Raw genomic sequence first — 19503 nt, forward strand, 5'->3', positions numbered from 1 at the left:
CGCACACACATGTACTCGTGCGGGTGCACACTCATGCACAACACACATGCACTCATGTGGGCATACACATACACCAACATCTGCAGCCTGGGCCGCAGGAGCCAGGAGTGGAGCACATCACTCAGTTGCAGCAGGACAATGGGAAATCTGTCATTTAACATTTCATTTTCAGGGCTAAATGCCATGAACTCTGGTGCTGCAGCCAGTGTTACCTTCTGTAACCAGGCTGGGGACACACGGGGAGTGTCATTAGGCTTGGTACTGGTTTGCTATGTAATGAAAACAGTCCAGGGATGCTGGGGGGCTCAGTCGGTTGAGCATCCGACTTCGGCTCAGGTCATGATCTCACAGTTCGTGGGTTTGAGCCCTGCGCTGGCCTCTGTGCTGACAGCTAGCTCAGAGCCAAGAGCCTGCTTCAGATTCTGTGTCTCCTCTCTCCCTGCCCCACGCCTGCTCGTTCTCTCTCTCTCTTAAAAGAATAAACATTGAATGGTCCCTGCCTCTTGAACACACAAGATGTAAAGGTGCTACTATTTGGGGGCAGAAGGCAAGTCCACACCCCTGAGTGGCTGGGACTCTTTTAGATCCTACAGCAGGGAGGGGCTCCTGCAAGCCTAAGGCGAGCACCAGCTGCGGATCCCCGCACCTCCCGCACCCCTCTCACCCCGCACGCACAGCAGCCCCACTCCCACTGGGCCCCACGCCCAAGGGCAGAGCCACGACTCGGCTATTGCGCTTCCTCGGACACCAAACCGAATCACATGTGGAAAGGGATTTTTAGTGACAATGACAAGGGGAAGCATCACACTTGCCAATCTGAGCAAGAACGAAATTAGTAACTGTAAAGTTCATCCTGGTTTTGAAAAAAAATTAAACTTTTAACATTAATTGCTCCTGAACATTTGTGAGTGCCCCAAATCCTGACATAAAAGCTTTAATTTCTATGCAAAGCAGATAGGATGATTGAGTTATAATTAAAATGGTAATTATACCCTTAATGCTCCATATTTGACTTTTCAAAAAAATGTTATGCTCCAAGAAAAGCTATTTAAAGATCAGAGGAAAATGTTTGAAAATGAATGTATTCAAGACATTTTAAATCTTTTAAAATCCAGTTATTGATTTTTACATGCTTTCAAGTGTAGTCTAAAACATTTCTTCATTTATTTTGGTCGATGGAAATAATAAAAAGTCATTGGGACGTGAAAAGCTTAAATGAAGGCAATATTCTGGAGGTTGCTATATAATGTGATAAATATTTGAAGTGTCGGGGGTGCAGAGGAGGGGCGTCAGCCTGATCAGGGGGCGCTCTGAACCCCAGATGGCAGGCGGGGAGGAGCCCGCTGGTGAAAGCCACCTTGGGCGCCCCCCCCCCCATTCTAGCTGCTGAGGTGTCACTTTGGGCTTAAACACTGCAAATATGACATTTCCTTTGATTCTCTATCGACTGTTTAGAATTAAAAAGAACACCCAAAGCTATAAATCAAATGTCAGGTACGCAAGTCTGCTGGAACCGTATCAATATTCCACGACGCATGGCTGGCCAGGGGCAGCCGGAGCCATGCCGACGGGGCAGCAAGGACTTGGCGCTCACCCAGCCGTGTGGCCCGAGCACTCAGCAGACGTGGAAACCTCGGGAAGCCGCAAGTGGGCTGGGCAGACTTCCCTCCTGCCCCCACGCCAGCCGCCTAGCTAGTGCCCGAGGACCCTGCTGCGGAGCCCCACCCCCTCCATCTCTCCAGGGGAGGGCTGTGCCTGCAGCGGCAGAGGCAGGAGGAGCCAGCGTGAGCCCCACCCAAGTCTTTCTGGGACAGATGTTCCTGTCCCCTCTTCTGCCCGAAGGGGGTGAACTCCAGTCTAGGAAATGTTGTGCCAGTGAAACAACCAGGGAGCAAGAGAGGCCCAGACGCTGACCCAACAGCCCGGCAGCCCGGCACGGAGCCCCGCAAAGTTTGGTGGTTCCGTTTCTCCTGCAGAAACTGAGCCTTTCCTTATCTGGGAGAAATTCCCCTGGCTTCCCATCTCTGTTTGCTGATGGAAAGGCTCAGATTCCCCGAGGAACAGGGACCGGGGCCCTGGGGGCAGGGCAGGAGGACAAGGCAGGAAGCTCTCAGCCATGCCCTCGGTCTAAGACTCCAGCCCATCCGGCCCGCTGGGGGAACCTGGGAGGTGAGGGGACATCTTACAAGCTGTGTACCATCTGGGTTTTCCCCTCCTGTGAACGGGGGTTGGGGAGGGTGCTGTGGCTGGAAGAGGGCGTCCGTGAGAGCCCCTGCTGGTTGGAGCATGTTCAGATTTCCAGCTGTGTGGACAGGCAGGTGAGGATGGTCTGGCCGCAGCTGCACCTGGGACAAGTGGGGCCCCAGGTGAGGCTCTGCAGCATCAGGCTGGCGACAGCGGGAACCCTGAGTCACCAGCACCCCAGCTCCCCAGCACCACGCACTTGGGCTTCACAGACTGTCTCCCCCTTTGTCGGAGCCAGTGCTAAATCACCCGCAGAACATTCCAAACGACTGATTTCCAGACCTGAGAACTCCAGCACGTGACCAGTTAGCCAACGACTCACTGTGGCCCCCAGCAGCCAGTGCTGGCTAGAGAGACAGGGTGGGAGGCAGCAGGATAGGCACGGGCACTTGGGGACTTCTGCAGACTCGGAAATGAAGTGACATGACCACACGCTACTGCAGAATCTTTGCACAACCCGTTTGGCCTGTGCAGCGAGCCTCCACACCCCCCACTATGCCCACCACCCAGCTTCTCCTTCCTGGGAGGAGGGAAGCCCTGCCCAGCAGCCGCAGCCTGCCTTCTTTGCCAGAAAGCGGTCACTAAAACCATGAGCTGATGGGGCCCTGGGCACCCTCATGGTGTTCGCCATCCCATACACAAACTTAGGTGAGGCAGACCCACACCTGACTCCTGCACACAGGGGTTCCCTGGTGTGTGCACGTCAGACGGCTCCCTCACAGAGAAAAGGGAGCCCTGCAAGTCTGGGAGGCCACACACCACCCTTTCCTCTCCTCTGGGATGACTCAGAGAGAGAGAGGAGGCGGTCATACGCCCACCGCAGTGCTGCACAGAACAAGCAACTGATAACCCTCAGTGCTTTTCACAACCCTACAGAAATGGGTAATCTGGGGAGACATCCCGGAGAAGGCGGCCTTTCAGATGAGCTCAGACATGCGATCAGGACGGAAACAGATGAGAATTTCCTGGGCCTGCCGTGGCCCCTCCTGCGGGTGACTGCTGACCCAGAGGGGACAGTGGGCAGTGCCTCTCCCAGGGACTGGGCTCTGCTCCCGGAAGAAGGCAGCTATCCTTGTTTCCAGAAAGTGCAGGTGCCAAAGCGCACACCCCACCCCTGCGGAAGCCACAGAGAGGACAGAGAGCAGAAAGCAGAGGTCAGAGCCCTGGCCAGACCAGCCGCCCAGGAATCCAGCAGGCAGACTACAGTTATTTTTCTGTTCCATTTCACCTCCGAGTTAAATTATTGATTTTAATACTTCATTTTCACCTGGGTTTATTTGAGCGACAGATGCTACTCAGGTAGCCCACGAAGCAGAAATGAGATTCTGGTAATTAAGGATTCCGCCGGGGTCGAGGCCCCGGCAGGGATTACGCTGCTCAGTGGAGTGCAGTGCAGAGACTCTCGGGGGATTAGGACACCAACTCAATAATTTCTTCCAGTTTCTTAAATTACACTTCAGTTCTCAGGAAGGCTTAAGATCCGGCCCATTGGTTCCAGAAAGAAATTCATTTAACTTGGCTTGCGTCTTGGCAGGGAGGGGACAGTCCCAGGGGCAGGGTGGGGCCAGCGTGGAGCAGGAGTGCACTCGCATCCTCGCAGGCGGCACCTGCTAGTGCACGGGCCGGCCTGGCACACACGCGGGCACACGCTCCAGCTGGGCTGGACAGAAACGCTGCAAGGACCTTGGAGGGACACCTGGGGAGTAACCAACCACAGATGCTCCGTGGGGCGTGCACATGTATCCGGGCCCTGCAAACAGCCCCTGTGCCTCTGGCCCTGCGCTCGTGCAAGCCCAACGCCATGTGCTGGCTGCCCAGCTGTCCCTGCGGGGCCACCCCCTGCAGAGCCTGGCCAAGGTGTCTCAGTGCACAAGCGCAGGTGTGCCAAGAACACACATGGATGAGCTACCCACGAGCAGCTCCACCATGCCCCGCGCTCACGGCCAAGGCCCCCAGGGACTCGGGCGCAGGCAGCTCCCTGTGGTCGCTCCAGGCTGAATGCGCGCACCAGAAATGCCAGAGCGTGGTCAACCCCGAGCTGGAGCTGGGCAGGCAGGCGGGAGGCAGCTCCCCACCCTGGAGCCACCCCCCTTCCTCTCTTTACAGAAGGCCCTGGACAGCTGCCGCACTGGCCCACGGACACAGGGCAGGAAAGGCAAAGCACAGACTTGGCGCAGATCTTCTGGCCCATGGTCACCCCTTGTGCGGTCTCCACGGTCACGGGGACTTGTCTTCCCTTGTGCACCCGAGCCCAGGTCTACCTCCACCTGTTGGAGGACCGGTGTGGACACTGCCTGAGTAACCGAACCCCACATTTAGTTGAGAGCGCTTGTCTAAGGGATTAGGCTCAGGAGCTCCTACGCCAACTACAGCCAGGTTCACATGGTTCAACATTCAACCATGAACCTCAGTCCTTTTTAATGCGAGTGGCTAAGAGGTCATCCTCCGCAGAACAGTGTCTCCTCCATCCCTGACTTCCTGTGGGAGAAGTCCACCATGGGGGGGCCACCAGGAGCCACCAGGAGAGGGGTCCCCGGCCTGGCGGAGAAGCCCCATCAGCCCGGCACCAGGCCCGCCTGTTCCGAGCAGGCCAGGCACCCAGTGGGCCTCAGCCGCAGCACCAGCTCAGTTAACTTCATTTAGGCAGCAGATCCTTGTATTCTGTGGCGCCGGGGCTGGGAGAGGGGGCGGCGTGGTTCTCCTCTCCCTTCCTTCCTTCCCACACGCACACGCGGACAAGAAGGCCTTTCTCTCCGCACTGGCTCGGAGGCGTCTGTAGTTTATCGGAAGCGTTTAAGATCGGGTTAACCGGGGCAGCTCAGCTGGTTAAACGGCCGACTTCGGCTCAGGTCATGATCTCTCAGGTTTGTGTTCGAGCCCACCTCGGGCTCTGTGCTGACAGCTGGGAGCCTGGAGCCTGCTTCAGATTCTGTGTCTCCCTCTCTCTCTGTCCCTCCCCCACTCACGCCCCATCTCCCTCGCTCTCAAAAGTAAATAAACAAAAATTGAAGAAAGGTGTTTAACATCCGATGCAGACACCGCCCCACTGCGGCCGCTCCCATAGTGGGGAGTATCGGTACCGGAAACCAGCAATCAGTCTAGTCTCTGCGTGCTCTCTGTCCCTGGATTGCACTTGTCCCCGAGCCGGCCCACAGTGAACATGTGCAGCATGAACGAGGCGGCAGGAAATCACAGAGGGCTCTCCGGAAGGACTGAGAAGCAGGTTAACATGGAGAACTAGGGGTGCAAGCTCATCACGGGAACACGCGGAGTGAAGACGAGAACAGACACAGACAGAAATTAAACCACCATGCAGAGGACAGACGGAGCCACAGCTGGAAATCCCAGGCAGAACCAAGCATCTACAACCAGACGGGCAGGGGCAAGTCCGAGTCTGCAGACAGAGCGGGAAGACAGAGCAACGTCCATGAGGGCGGCAGGTGTGAAAGGGGGCAGCCCCGGGAGGGCAGATTCCCGGGCACACCAAAAACTCCTTAAATGCCCCAATCTAGGCTGACTCCTGGGCTGCAGGCTGCCTGGAGACTGGGACTAAAGAGGTTCAACCGGCCTTGCCAGACCCAAAACCAGGAATGCCAACACTTAGCAACAAAAAATTACAACGTGCAATCGTACTGAAATGACAGGCGTTGGTCCTGATACATTTCACAAAACTTCTCAAATTTTAAGTCGAAGCCAGAAAACAAGCAAAAGAGCATCACTGCTACTTGCAGCTGAACTGATCACTGAAGCCCCCCGTGGGCCCCCCGCAAGAGTCCAGCTGACCAGCCTCGCAGAGTGCCGGCTCCAGGACGGACCCTGGCCCACTGACCGTGCCGCATGCAGGGCAGGGATCCCCAGCCGCACATGCCCAAAGAGGTGCACGGGGGGGTGGGGAGTGGTCTATAACTGAAAGTAAAATCAAATAGTCAAGGATGAAGCTGAAATCAACCGCACGGCATTTAAGCAGTGGTGCCATTTTGTTTTCAATCACGTTCGTCCCTCAGCACCTTCGAAGTGACAGTCAGCACCTGTTGATTGCCCTATGAGTACAGAGTCCTGACTTTCCCAGAAGCAACCCAAAACATCATTCCCTCAAGGGGAAATTACAGTGTTTAGGGGAGGAGGCAGAGGTAGTTTAGTCTAAATATCCATTAGTGAAGGAACCTAATTGTATAGAAGAATTATTGCCCGTTTTGTTGTCCCTCTCAGAAATCTTGGTCTAAGAGTCTGATAAAATCTGATCCTGGCCAAAACCAACTTATAAGAAGCCACATCTACTTGTTCTAGAAAACCACTCTTATAAATTCTTTTGCAGCCAAGACAATAAAAAGCTGGAGAATAAAATGTATCCCATGCTCTCTATCCTGTCCTTTTGAAATAGAAAAATAAAGATGTGATCTGTGGTTAAAGAGTTTCCCAGCCTGCTAATATAGCCCACAAGAGTAAATTGTATGGTCAAAAATTAGTTACCGGGGGCACCTGGGTGGCTCAGTCAGTTAAGCATCTGACTCTTGATTTCAGCTCAGGTCATGATCTCAGGGTTTGTGGGTTTGAGCCCCTCATCAGGCACCATGCCGTCAGCGCAGAGCCCGCTTGGGATTCTCTCTCCCTCTCTCTGCCCCTCCCCTACTCATGCTCCCTCTCAAAATAGTTACCTGGAAGTACAAATTAAGACAAGGAGAGACCACTGCTTGGCAGTTAGAATGGCCCAGACCCAGGCCCCCGATACCAGCCCGTGCTGGCCAGGGCGCGGAGCCACAGCGTCTCCCACGCACGGCAGGTGGGCACAGCGACAGGGGGCAGCCACTCTGGAGGACGGTCTGGTGGGTTCCTACAAAACTAAACGTACCCTCACCGCACGACCCAGAAGTCGCACGGAGGAGCTGTACGCTGTGTTCCTACAAAAACCTGCCTGTAGACGTTTACAGCGGTTTTATTCATAATCGCCAAAACCCGGAGGCATCCAAGACGTCCTTCAGTAGGTGCTGGATGAGTACACTCGGCCCATCCAGACAGTGGAACAGTATTCAGTGATAACAAGAAACGAGCTAACAGGCCATGAAAAGACACGGAGGGAACTTGAAAGCATATGACAAGTGAAGGGAGCCCGTCCAAACAGGCTTCGACCCGAGTGACTCCCGCTATCTGACGCTCTGGGAAAGGCAGAGCGCGGGAGACAGTAAAATGGATGAGGGACTGCTAGGGGCCCAAGGGAGGGAGGGATGAACAGGTGGGGCACGGGGGACATTTAGGGCAGAGACACTGCTCTGTGTGAAAGTGTGACGATCAGGCCTGTCCTCATCCATCTGTCCAGACCCACGGTACATACAATGCCCAGTGACTCCAGGGTAAACCATGGACTCAGGTGACGGTGACGTCCCCTGTGGGTGCACTGATGGTGACAAGTTCCCATCTGGTGTGGGCGCTGCAGTGGGCGAGGCTGCGGTGTGTGGGCCCCAGGCTATGTAGGAATTCTCTTTATTCTGCTCACTGTTGCTCTCAAACTACAAACTGTATGAAAAATAAAGTCCATTAAGGAAAAAAAAAAAAAAAGTTACCTGATGTGTTTCACCAGAGCTGTCTGTGCAAATCTCAGCGGCAGGATACAAACCACCAGGAATGCTATAATGGTTTCCTAGGGTGGCCTCACATGACCCCCTCGGGGTCCTCATTACTCACCCCAGTGTTTCATCAGCCAGCGTGATGGGCCCTGGGAAGGGGGAGATGGTCAGACACAGAGACTCAGGGAAGAAGGCCCTGCCGGCATGTGCATCAGGTCGACTTTCCGGGCGACTTACGGTAGATGTGCGTATTCTGCGTAAAATCCCGCAGCTTTTGTTTTTAATAACATACACAAGCCCTTCTTTGTATCGTCAGTCTAGATTCTGAAGTCGGTGTGTTCAGCGTCAGCTAATCCCACACAGAAAACTGCTGTCCCCCTCTGCTGGCAGCGGCCAGAGCCAACAACTCCGGCCTGGCCACTACAGCTCACATCTTCCCACGTTTGACAGTGAAGCGGCTCCGGCAGCAGATTTTTAACGCAGTCCAGTAAACAGCCCCTGCTCTGATAGTGTGTCTTTAAAATCCGGGCACGGAGTCCGTAAACCTGCTGGCCTGCCCAGTGGCTGCGGTAGTGTCGCGCTGGCGGGAGGCCGCACTCCACGGTCCTCACTCCGACGGAAGCAGAGACGCTCCTCCAGCAGCGGCGCTCCTGGGACCAGCGGAGCCAGTGGTTTTAAATGGAGATGACAGCACTTGGTAGGTCAACAAGTCTCTCGAATTTTCTGACACCTGTGTTCTGCAAGAAGTGTCACCACAGTAGGGGGAGGACCACCCCTCGGACAAGAAGGAAGGGGTGGCGGGAAGGAAGACGAAGGGTCCGTGTCACGTGACCACCCCAGGCCTCCCTGCCCTCCCAGTAACCCAGCCGCCCAGAGTCCCCCGAGTGTGCAGGCAATTCCAACCCAACATTTACACGGCGACTCTCCATCTTGGCTGGGTTTTAGCTTCCCTGCCTGCTGGTTTCAGGGTCCTTTCTCGACCCCCAAATCAGTACATCCCTGTGTGGCGCCGGGTATTCCCTCCTGAACACTGAGCACACGTGACAGCACTCATCCTCTGCTGGTTTGGCGGAGTCGCTGAGGAGGGTGGCCATCCATCACTGCATAAATGATAGTAGTGACAGGAGAGGCTGCGTGGCCCTGGGGTGCCGGACGTGATTTTCTCCTCCACACCTGTGAGGTGTGTCCTGCTTCCAGCAGAGCCCTTCTGTAGTTCAGCTCGGCGGCCCTGTGGCCAGCTGGTGACACCCCCTCCAGGCTCCTTCAAGGTTGATGTGTTTTATAGACATGTTACGGTCCAGAAAGAAGGGCGGGGGTCTCTTCTGATGCCCAGCACGGTGCAGGGCACACACAGGGCCCTTGGCGCACCTTTGCTGGAGGAATCAAGGCACGAATGCTCCATCTTGTGCAGTCTCTGGTGTGAGGGGGAGAAGCCAGCGTCCCCACAGAGGCTGGCCCAGGACAGGTATCTGGCTTCCTGCTAACAGGGGTTGGTTTGTGATTCTAAATACAGTGGGAATGTGCCAGCCGCCAGCCCCATGGCTCCGGGTACATCAGAGATGCAGCCCGGATGGAGAGAAAGGTCCTGGGGGGGGGGGGGGTCCCCGGGCTGCGTGATGAAGCACCGCATATGAATGGCATGGAACCACAGAACTGTGTTCTCCTGCTGCCGAAACTCAACCGCAGGACAGAGACCAAGGCCCAGGGGTTGGTTGGTTCCTTCTTCTCCCCCCCCCCCCCCCGCACCCCCCGGCCCTGCCTCCGTCTGTGTCTGCAAAGGGTCCTGGCGCCTGGGGCGGATCCAGGAAGAAGCCTCAGCCACACCGTGGTGGCAGCTCGTGTGAGGTTTGTTAGCACAGCGCAGTGACAGGTTTGCAGGCCGGGGTGTCCCTCATGACACCAGCCTGTCCTGGGGTGGCCAGGAAAGCCTGGGTGCTCAGAGCGGGTTCCTTGTCTGGGCCAGCGGGCGCCAGAGGACCACGGCACCTCAGGACCCGTCTCAGCTGTGGATGACGGCTGCCAGGTTCTGTGGGCTCTGTAAAGCAGGCCATCTCCCAACAGCTAAAAGTCTGCACGTTTGGGTTAGTTTTAAATTCCTGAGTGGGCACAGATTGGAGTCTGGCACCAACAGGCTTTGGCGCTAACAGGTTTCAGCTGACAGGCAATAAGCAACCAGAGGCCGGGCTGGGCCCGCTCAGAAAGCAGTGTCCACATGGACCTCCACTTCCTGTGTAAAGACAGCGTCCAGCAGGCTCCCGCAACCCCAAACCGGATGTCCCCTCTCTAGACCCTGATTACATTTATCTCCCCCTGAGCGCATCCTGAGGTCCTGAGTGAACATAAATTGGAGGAACGCTATTCAACCCAGTCTGATACACGGGCAAACAAAAGTGCTGCAGGGGGGCGCCTGGGTGGCTCAGTCGGTTAAGCGTCTGACTTCGGCTCAGGTCATGATCTTGCGGTTCGTGGGTCCGAGCCCCGCATTGGGCTCTCTGCTGACAGCTCAGAGCCTGGAGCCTGCTTCAGATTCTGTATCTCCCTCTCTCTCTCTGACCCTCCCCTGCTCATGCTGTCTCTCTCAAAAATAAATAAAAAACATTAAGAAAAAAAAAGTGCTGGAGGGACTGGAATTAGGAAGGGCGGGGGGAGGGGGAGCAGGAGAGCAGGAAGTCAAGAGGGTGGGGTCTGGAGGGCAACAGCAGGGGGTCAGGAGGCCAAGGGGGCGTGGGTCAGGAGGGTGGAGCCCAGAGGCCCCCAGAGGAGGGCACTGGCTGGCTGGGGCACAGAGGTGAGAGACAGGGACAACAAGGGGACACGTCTGGTGCTCTTCAGAGAAGGAGGGAGGTCCTTCCCCAAGGAGGAGGAGGGGGCCCCATTGGTGGGGTTCGGGGCACAAAGGAAAGGTGCGCAGCCTGGACAGAGAAACCAGAATCTGGTCGGACCTGGGAAACCAGGTCATCTGGGAGGCCACATGCTGCGGCCACAGACCTAGGGGGTGGGGGAGGGTGGCTTGCAAAAGTCAGACCCACCGGCTGGCTGTGTCCCTGAGGTGGGGAGGCCCTGCTGGGAGCGCAGACCTAGGGCAGAATGCCCTCCGACCCCATGACACAGGTCGTGACCTCGCGGCCACCTACCTTCCTCCGCCTTTCCTGCCCTCTGACCTCCGGAGCCCCAGTCTGTCAGTCCTTCTGGACACCAGACCTCGTCTCTGCAGGGGCTGCTGGAAAGGCACCAGCCAGACCCGCCTCCCAGGGCACCCCCTGCCCCCTCTGCCATGGGCCCTGCAAAGAGGCTGAACTCAAGGAGTCTGTGTTCACAGAGCAGCTCAGCCATACTGGGGACCATGGCCCAGCCTGTGCAGAGCCCCATGCGCTCCACACACTGCACCACCAGGGACGCAGGTCACCTGGGCAGGCGAGTTAACACTTGCTCTCTCCTCCCAGCCCTGGGAAACGCTTTGGGCCTGGGGGGGGAGGAGGGGGCCCACTCAGGGGCCAGACCCGCCCCAGCACATGGACTGCACTTACGCCTCCGGACCCCCACAGTACTGGGAGCGCGTCTCAGGAGCCCCTCACCCAGCCAGGGCAAGACAGGGCGCCCCACCAGGCCACTCACCCCAGCCCAACTCCAGGCTTCCTAATGAGGTCACTGAGTTTGGGAACCAGTGGTCACCCAGAAAGCACTTACCAACACACCACACAGGAAGCCATTTTTGCTACAAATGTCTGAGTTCACGGACTTCTAAAGCTTCTAAAGAAGCTTTACTTTCCCATATTAGATGACATACAGATCATCTCTCTGAAGAATACTTTGAAATAACAAATAAAACATCATTAGTCTGTATTTCAAATTCAGATAATACTGAAAATAAACTCTTAAGGAGTCCTTTCCCATCCTCTGCTATTTCTGACTATACAAGGACCAAATCTTGGCGACAGGATCATGGCGTCGGTATATTCAGCAGATGGAGAAACAAAGGCCCGCGGCCACTCGGCGTTTCAGGCGTGCGTCGGCTCCACGTGCTCGCCTGTCGCCTCAGCTGTAGCACACGCCTCTCGTTTTCTCGTCAAACTGTGCTACTTTACCTCACTGTTTCCCAAAATGGCCGTAAGAGGCCAAAAAGTTCACATCGAGTCATTTGAACACATTTGACACTGGTGTCAAATGTCTTGGACACAAATCCCCCTGCACCCGACTCCTCGTACCCGTATCAGGACCCGCACACACGGGAAGGTCATTCCTGGGACTGTCACCCCTGTGACTCTTCAATCCCACGCCACACTCAGGCCCCCACCGACGAGCCCATCACAGTGGCACTAAGCAGGATGGTGTGACCCCAGACAGGAGGACAGCATGCTGGCCTTCCAAGCACACCGAAGGTGACGTAGCTGCAATGTGGGAACACACCTAATGAAGACACTGAAACGTCTCAACTACAAACAGACATAAGCGGTGCACCTCTATGCAGTGACCCTCTGTCCGCACTCTGGAATCTGCCTGTAAAAGCGCCTAAGTCCTGGCCTCACCCCAGCGCTCTAGTGTAACTGGTCTAGGTGGGAGCCCCTGCATGAGAACGCTTTCCATCTCCTCAGGAGACCAGAACACGCTCACAGGGCCGAGCCCCACCACTTCTCGCCGTTGTGCAAGGTGGCCCAGAGGGGGTCGGGCTCATTAGGGACGGCTGCCCTTCCATCCACGGCACAAAATGAGCCCAACCAGGCTCTGGAATTGGGACTGAGAGAGAAAATGGCTGGAGAGCTGTCTGCAGTGGGCATGCGGCTGGCTGGGGGAGCGAGACGGCCGTGTGCAGGCGCAGGGAAGCAGCCAGGGACACCCGGAGGGAACCTGTCCCTGGGCCTGGCTGCTAACGAAGTCGCCGCTGCTGGAGCCTCGGCTCCTGCAGCTGGAAAATGGGATGTCAGTCCTATACACTGGGCTCCCCAGAAGCCCAAAGCCCTCATCAGTTACGTTTGCAAATGACCTTGTCCTCCAGGAGGGCGCTAGCTGTGGCTGGCAAAGACTAACTGGGACCGATGAGGGCTCCTTCTGACAGCAAGTAAGAATAAGGGACCAAGATGTCACTCCCGCCCGTGCCCGCTGCCGGCTGGATTCTTCCCAGCCTCTCTTCGTACACACACTGCAAATGATAAATCTCCAGTGGACGCCACGGGGAAAACGGCCACGGCAGCCGCTGCACAGCCCTGCAGCCGGGCGCGATGGCCAACCCCTGGCTGATCACGTCGCTGCGGGTCGTCCACAGCAGGGAAGTTCCATTCTCCCATCAAGAAAATCCCCATCTTTGCCCCATGCAGCCGATCTTCAGCCCTGCCCCCCCAAGCCCCGAGGCTCCCACGGATGGAATGCTCATTCTCAAGGGTGCCTTTTGAGCAAGGGAGTGAGCTCTAAGATTTTTCCTTTGTTTGCATTCGCCTCCACCCCCCACGTGTCCCCCACCTCCGTGCCCCCAGCCCTGCCCGAGAAACAGCCAACTGCCGTCTTTTGTTTTGCATTTCTGTTTCGGGAAAGACATTGCCCTGCCGACACTCGGCAAAGCATCAGTGAGTAAAGTCTGTTATACAGGCTGCAAAGCCATCTGGACTTCCTGCTGAAAAGGTTGGACATGGTTTTAGGCAAGATTTTTATCAGATCTAAAAAGAAAAAAAAATCTTGAATGCATTACCATCTTCCAAGGTTGATGTCAGATTTTTTCCCCCTTGTCAGTTGCAAAACAAAGCCAAAAAAAGATGACAAAAGGAGCTGAGAATGAAGATCCACATCTCCAAAGGAAGCTCTGTCAAAGGTAGTGGAGTATAAACAAAAAATCAGTTAGTTCTGGTTTTATCAGAAACTGGACTTCCATTGGTATAGCAGTCTGGCGAGTCCAAGCCTTCCCAGCAAGTGCCCCTTAAAATGCAAAAGGGAAATCTAAGAGGCTCACAACAAAAAAAAAAAAAGATTTCCTTTCCAAAACCCATTAGTGGCTTTTTAAATGCACAGGAGAAAAAAGACAGGGAAGAGAATGAAACAGGCCTCGTGAAAAGTAAAACTGCTTTGAACTCTCTTCCCTTCTTTCTCTTTCTCTGGCTCTGACAGACTTTTCCAGAAAGGTTCAACTTTTCAATCAAAGAACATCGGTATCTTAGCAACATACTTGCTACCACCCAGCTTTGGGTTTTCTCCCCTCAAGTCACTGAGGAAAAACCGGAGTGAGGTCTTCTGTCAAAGCACCCCATTAACAGGACCCTTATTCGGAGAAGGGCCACACCTGCTTGCTTCGGCCTCTGCCCCAGGGCGTCAGGTCCTGCAGGTGAGCCTCGGACGGAGGGCCCCAGTCGCCCTGTCCTGGGAACACAACGTCCATGGTGAGAGGACTGTGGGTCACCCTGCGACCCCCTCGGGACCCAGTGAGCTTTCCTCACCACAGGGCGGGAGGCCGATAAGAGCCATCTTCGATTCAGCATGATGTGGGAGGAACAGGACACCTGCTGATTGTATCAGGAAAAACAAGAACAGAAACCCTGCTGGGCTTCTAAGTATGTTATGATTTGGGGGGGAAAAATGCCTTCGTAGAGAAGGACCGGTGCTTGACCTCAGCTCAAATGCATTTTGTCCAATTGGGATAAGTAGGCTTCACAAAGTGATGGTTATTGATCCTGAAAAAGTAATTTATGTAATGTCTTCTATTTTCCCCTAAACACTTCGTGGCGACAAACATTTATTCATTAACGCACGTGAGGAAGCCAGGGAATGTGAAATGCCACATCTGATAGAAAACAAACTTCTCTCTGTACTGCACATAAAAGGTCCTTAGTGGGAATTTTCCATCACATTCTGTCTCCCTCGACCCTGTCTCTGGCCAGATGCCTGCTGGCCCATGAGCCCCTCCCCCCGCCGGGGGAGAGGACGCCCATCTGCTGGCCTGCGCAGCAGCCATGGGACCCTGAACCTTGTCCAGACACAGGCAGGCTGGTCGCCTTAAGGTCACCATCACGAGAGGCCATGGGGGCATCAGACCAGCCAGACACACGCCTGATACAGACACGGTCCGTCCCCGTGAGCCCTGAGCCCCTGCAGCTGCACAAGTCTCCTTACTGCATCGCAGTGACGGCTGGAGCCTCAGAGGAAGTCAGCAGGCGTGAGGATGACCCTGGGGGTCCCCTCCTCCACAGAGGGCACATGGAGTCCTGCTGGCCGCAGAGGCTGAGCAGTGCCATCTGGACAGGCGGGAGAGCCCGGCGGTGCGCGTCCACCCATAGGGGCCATCTTGCTTTCATATTTGGTCCAGACAAATTGGACACATTACCCAGCCAGAGCGGACTGCGTCCACCACTCACTGTGACGCTGACTTTTCCAAGTATTTGCTGAGTCCCATGGCCTGGCAAGCTCCTTGCTTAGTCCAGGAATCCAGAGACGAACCCAGGAGCCTTCACTCCAGTGGGGCCATCAGACAGGTGAACAAACCACCAAAATAAAGAGACTACAGGAAAGCCTTCACATTTTTCTACACATATGTCAGCTGCAAACAGGTCATTTTACCTCTTCCTTTCAAATGTAAATGCCTTTTACCTCTTTCTCTTGTGTATCTGCTCTGATTAGGACCTCTAGCACCTTGTCAAATAGGGGGTATCGTCCTCACATCCCAGGGATGAACCCCACTTGGTCACCATCACTTTTAATGTGCTGTTGGACTGGGTTTGCTAGTATTTATGGGGGATTTTTGCACCTGTGCTCAGGGATATTGACCTGTCATTTTCTCCTCTCATGGTGTCGGTGTCTGACTTTCGCATTAGGGTGACTAGGCTTCATAAAATTAGGTGGAAGTGTTCTCTCCTGTTCTATCTGTTGTTAAGGGTTTTAAAAAGAACTGGTATTGATTCTTCTTTGAATGTTTAGTAGAATTCATCCTTTCTCTGTTGAGAGATTTTTAACTTTCTAAAAATTGAAATATAGTCAAGAGATGTTTTTATTGCAGACTCAACCTCTGTTATTTGTTAAAACAATGATGATTATTGTTATCTGGTCTTTCCAGGCATTCGATTTCTTCTTCATTCAGTTTTGGTAGGTTGTAGGTTTCTGGGAATGTTTCTATTTCTTCCGTATTATCCAATTGTTGGCAGACGATTGTTCATCACACCTCTCATGATCATTTTCATGTAATGTCTCCTCTTTGTAAGTTTATTCATTTGAGGCTTTTTTCTTTTTGGCTCAGGTAACCTAGCTAAGGATTGGTAAGTTCAGTGTATCTATTTCAAAATTTTGATTTTTTTCTGTCGTTTTCTATTCTCTATTTCTGCTCTCTTTGTTATTCCTTCCTTCTCCTAGCTTTGGGCCTTAGTATGCTTTTTTTTTTCTAGATGATGTGTACAGTTAGGTTCAATACTTGAGGTCCTTCTTTTTCAATGTTGGCATTTATTGCTATAAACTTCCCTCTTAGTTTGGGTTTTGCTGCACCCCGTAAGTTTTAGTGTGCTGTGCTTTTGTCTTCACTTGTCTTAAAATATTTTTTAAACTTGTTATTATTGTTTGTTTTTATGTTAAAGAACAGAGAGAGCACGTGCGGGAGGAGGGGTGGCATGGACAGAGGAAGTAAGAATCCCAAGCAGGCTCCACGATCAGTGCAGAGCCCGACATGGGGCTCGATCCTGACACACTGGGATCATGACCTGAGCTGAAATCAAGAATCAAGATGCTCAATCAACTGACCCACCCAGGCGCCCCTCGAAATATCTTTTAAATTCCGTTTTCATTTCCTCTTTGAACCACTAGCTATTCAAGACTGTGTTACTCAGTTCCCATTTATTTGTGAATGTTCCCTCTTTAAAAAAAAAAATTCTAGTTTTATTCCATTGTGGTTGAAAAAGAGGCTTGGAATAATTTCTATATTCTTACATTTGATAAGACTTGCCAAGTCACCTAATCAGTGATTTCTCTTAGAGGATGTTCACCGTGCACCTGAGAAGGATGTGCATTCTTCCACTTGGAGATGGAAAGTTCTGTTCATGCCTGTTAGAATCCACTTCGCCTATACTGTCGTTTAAATCACCTGTTTCTTTATTGATTTTCTATCTGGAAGTTCTGTCCAGTATTGAAAACAATAGTCTCCTCTTATTCAACAAGATTCCAGGATCGCACAGTAGTAGTCATAGCATCACGCAGGAGTCTGCTACTCTTCCTGCACTGATGTTGCCCGCCCCCTTCAGCTCTATCAAAATCTGTTTTATATACTTAAGTCTCTGATGTTAGGTACACCGATGCTCCTGACTGTTCAGTCCTTCTGTGGCACTGACCCGGCCCTCCCTGTACAACGGCCTTCTCTGTCTCTTGTCACAGGTTCGGACGTTCGTACTATTTTGTCCGAAAGCAGCAGAGCTCCCTCTTTTTTTCTGGCGGCCATTCGGCTGAAATCTTTCCCAGCCCCTTCTCTCTCCGTCTGCGCACCCTTACGTGTAAAGGGGTCTCTTGCAGGCAGCATATCACTGCATCTTGTGTTTGTTTCAGCCACATCAGGCCTTTTGTTAAGGAATTTTAATCCACTTTACATTCAGGGTAATTATGGGTAGGAGAGGGCTTACTATTGCCATTTTGTTACTCGTTTTCTACCTGGCTTATAGTTTTTATCACTTTGTTCCCCTCTTGCGGTCTTCCTTCGGTACCTGAATTTTTGGTAGTGATGTACATTGATTCCTTTCCTTTTCTCTTTTATACATCTATTACAGTTTTTCTGTGCTTGCTGCAAGGCATGCATAAAGTGTCTTATATTACAGCTGTCTGTTACAAGTTGGTACAATTTTACTTCAGTCACATACAAAATCACTCACCACCATTACAGTGTTGATATTCTGTCTTTGGTGGGTCTGCCCTGTTCACCTTCAGGAGTGAAATATATGCCCCCACATGTTGCTATTTGAAGTGCTTCCGTTTTGTTTGAATAACTATCTGCAGCATTTCTTGTGAAGCAAGAAATGGGGTGATAAACTCCCTCAATTTATGTTTGTCTGGGAAATTCTATCTTTTTTTATTTTATTAACATCCATCCCCTTTTGAGAGACAGAGCGTGAGCAGGGGAGGGGCAGAGAGAGAGAGGGAGACACAGAATCCAGAGCAGGCTCCAGGCAGTAAGCTGTCAGCACAGAGCCCGATGTGGGGCTCAAATCCACAAACTGTGAGACCATGACCTGAGCTGAAGTCAGATGCTTGACCAGCTGAACCATCAAGATGCCCCTCTTCCTTTCAAAGGGTAGTTTTCCATATGTAGTACTTGGTTGGGTTTTTTCCAGTACTTTGAATATCTCACCCACTCTCTTTGGGTCTATGAGGTTGCTGCTGAGAAATTTCCTGTAATCCTGCAGGTGTTGCATTGTGTGTGATGAGTCACTTGCCCACTGCTTTTTTGAAACTTTCTGTCTTCGATTTCTACACTGGAATTACAGTGTATCTCCATAAAGGCCTCTTTATGTTTAACTTATTTGAAATCCTTTGGCTTCTTGAATCCATATGTCTGTTCCCTTCCTTAGATTTGAGGGATTTTTTTTTTTGGTCATTATTTCTTTAAATATGCTTTCTGCCTCTTGTTTTCTTTCTCTGCTTCTGGACTCTCAAAATGCATATTTTGCTCCTCTGAGGGCATCCTATAAGTCTCCAGGTCTTTTTCACTCTTTTCATTCTTTTTTTCTCCTCTGCATAATTTCAAATGTCTTGTCTTTGAAGCTCTCTGTTACATTTTTTTTTCTTTTTTTTTTTTGCAAGTCTTATCTTTTAATAAAACAAACATGACAGGTGATAGAAATCTAAATGGTCCTTTGTCCCCCAAAGCAGTTGCATCCTTCGTTCCAACGAAGCTACCGCTGTTGGAGCCATTATTTGGAATCCCTCTTTGGGGAGAGGCTTCAAAGGCAGTTCATGAGCCACATGAGAAAATATCCTTCCAAATGCTGGGCTGTTTAAAATCAGAAATGCCACTCAAAGAATGACCCTTGGGGGAAAAAAGGGGAAAAGGCTCTCGTGGAGGTTCCCTAAAGACCTCCAGAGGGTTCTGAACAACAGCGTCATCACTGGAGAATCCTGTGGCCTCCTGGGACTTTCAGCCACTTTCAACAGGAACATGTTCGCTTGGATAGAAAGTTCTGCTGTCTATTAAAAAAAAAAAAAACAAATCAACCACACTCCTCTATAGTCACACTTGCATCTGATTAAAAAAATACAACACCACCACTCGCACATGGTTCTTGTAGGAGTTCTAACTAAGAGACATTACGTTCAGAATTACAGCACTCATCGTGATAATTTTCGGGAGACTGGATCAGCTTCTTTGCCACTAAAGGGGGTACACAGGGTGCAGCAGTTTACCTGAATGTATTCTTAAATACGTGCCTACTACCACTCTAAGGTTCCTAGTTGTAGCTCTGTTACAAGTTACTGACCGCAAGTTCATGTTCTGGGCTTTCTTTGCCGACACAGATAGGTTACAAGGGAGCTGCCCCTCACAGTCTTAGGGTGAATTGGGAAAGGGCCGGTTAAATGAGGAGACAGGCCACTCCGTGGTGAAAGTTTGTAGCTTCCTTTCCCAATACATCTTCTTTTTATTGAGAACTTCCATTTTTATCCTGTGTTCCTCCTCTGCCATCTCACACTCCCGCTCTATCTGCTGGATTTTGGCCACATGCACCTCATTCATCTGTATCAGCTGCAGCTGTAAGAT

The 19503-nt window shown here is 52.4% G+C and overlaps 2 protein-coding genes across 2 annotated transcripts in view; one reads left to right on the forward strand and one right to left on the reverse strand.

The window, feature by feature from the left end:
* The window catches only part of ADARB2 (adenosine deaminase RNA specific B2 (inactive)), a 134194-nt gene that overhangs the window by 49428 nt on the left and 65263 nt on the right, over positions 1 to 19503 (forward strand). The window lies entirely within an intron of this gene.
* Positions 19294 to 19503, reverse strand: part of LOC115303771 (myb/SANT-like DNA-binding domain-containing protein 3) — a 1088-nt gene continuing 878 nt past the window's right edge. The window contains exon 2 of the mRNA XM_029953673.1: positions 19294 to 19470. Coding sequence (XP_029809533.1) covers positions 19294 to 19470 — 177 coding nt within the window. The remainder of the gene's footprint in view (positions 19471 to 19503) is intronic.

Source organism: Suricata suricatta, chromosome 10, assembly GCF_006229205.1.
Source record: "Suricata suricatta isolate VVHF042 chromosome 10, meerkat_22Aug2017_6uvM2_HiC, whole genome shotgun sequence".
NCBI classification, from domain to species: Eukaryota; Metazoa; Chordata; class Mammalia; order Carnivora; family Herpestidae; genus Suricata; species Suricata suricatta.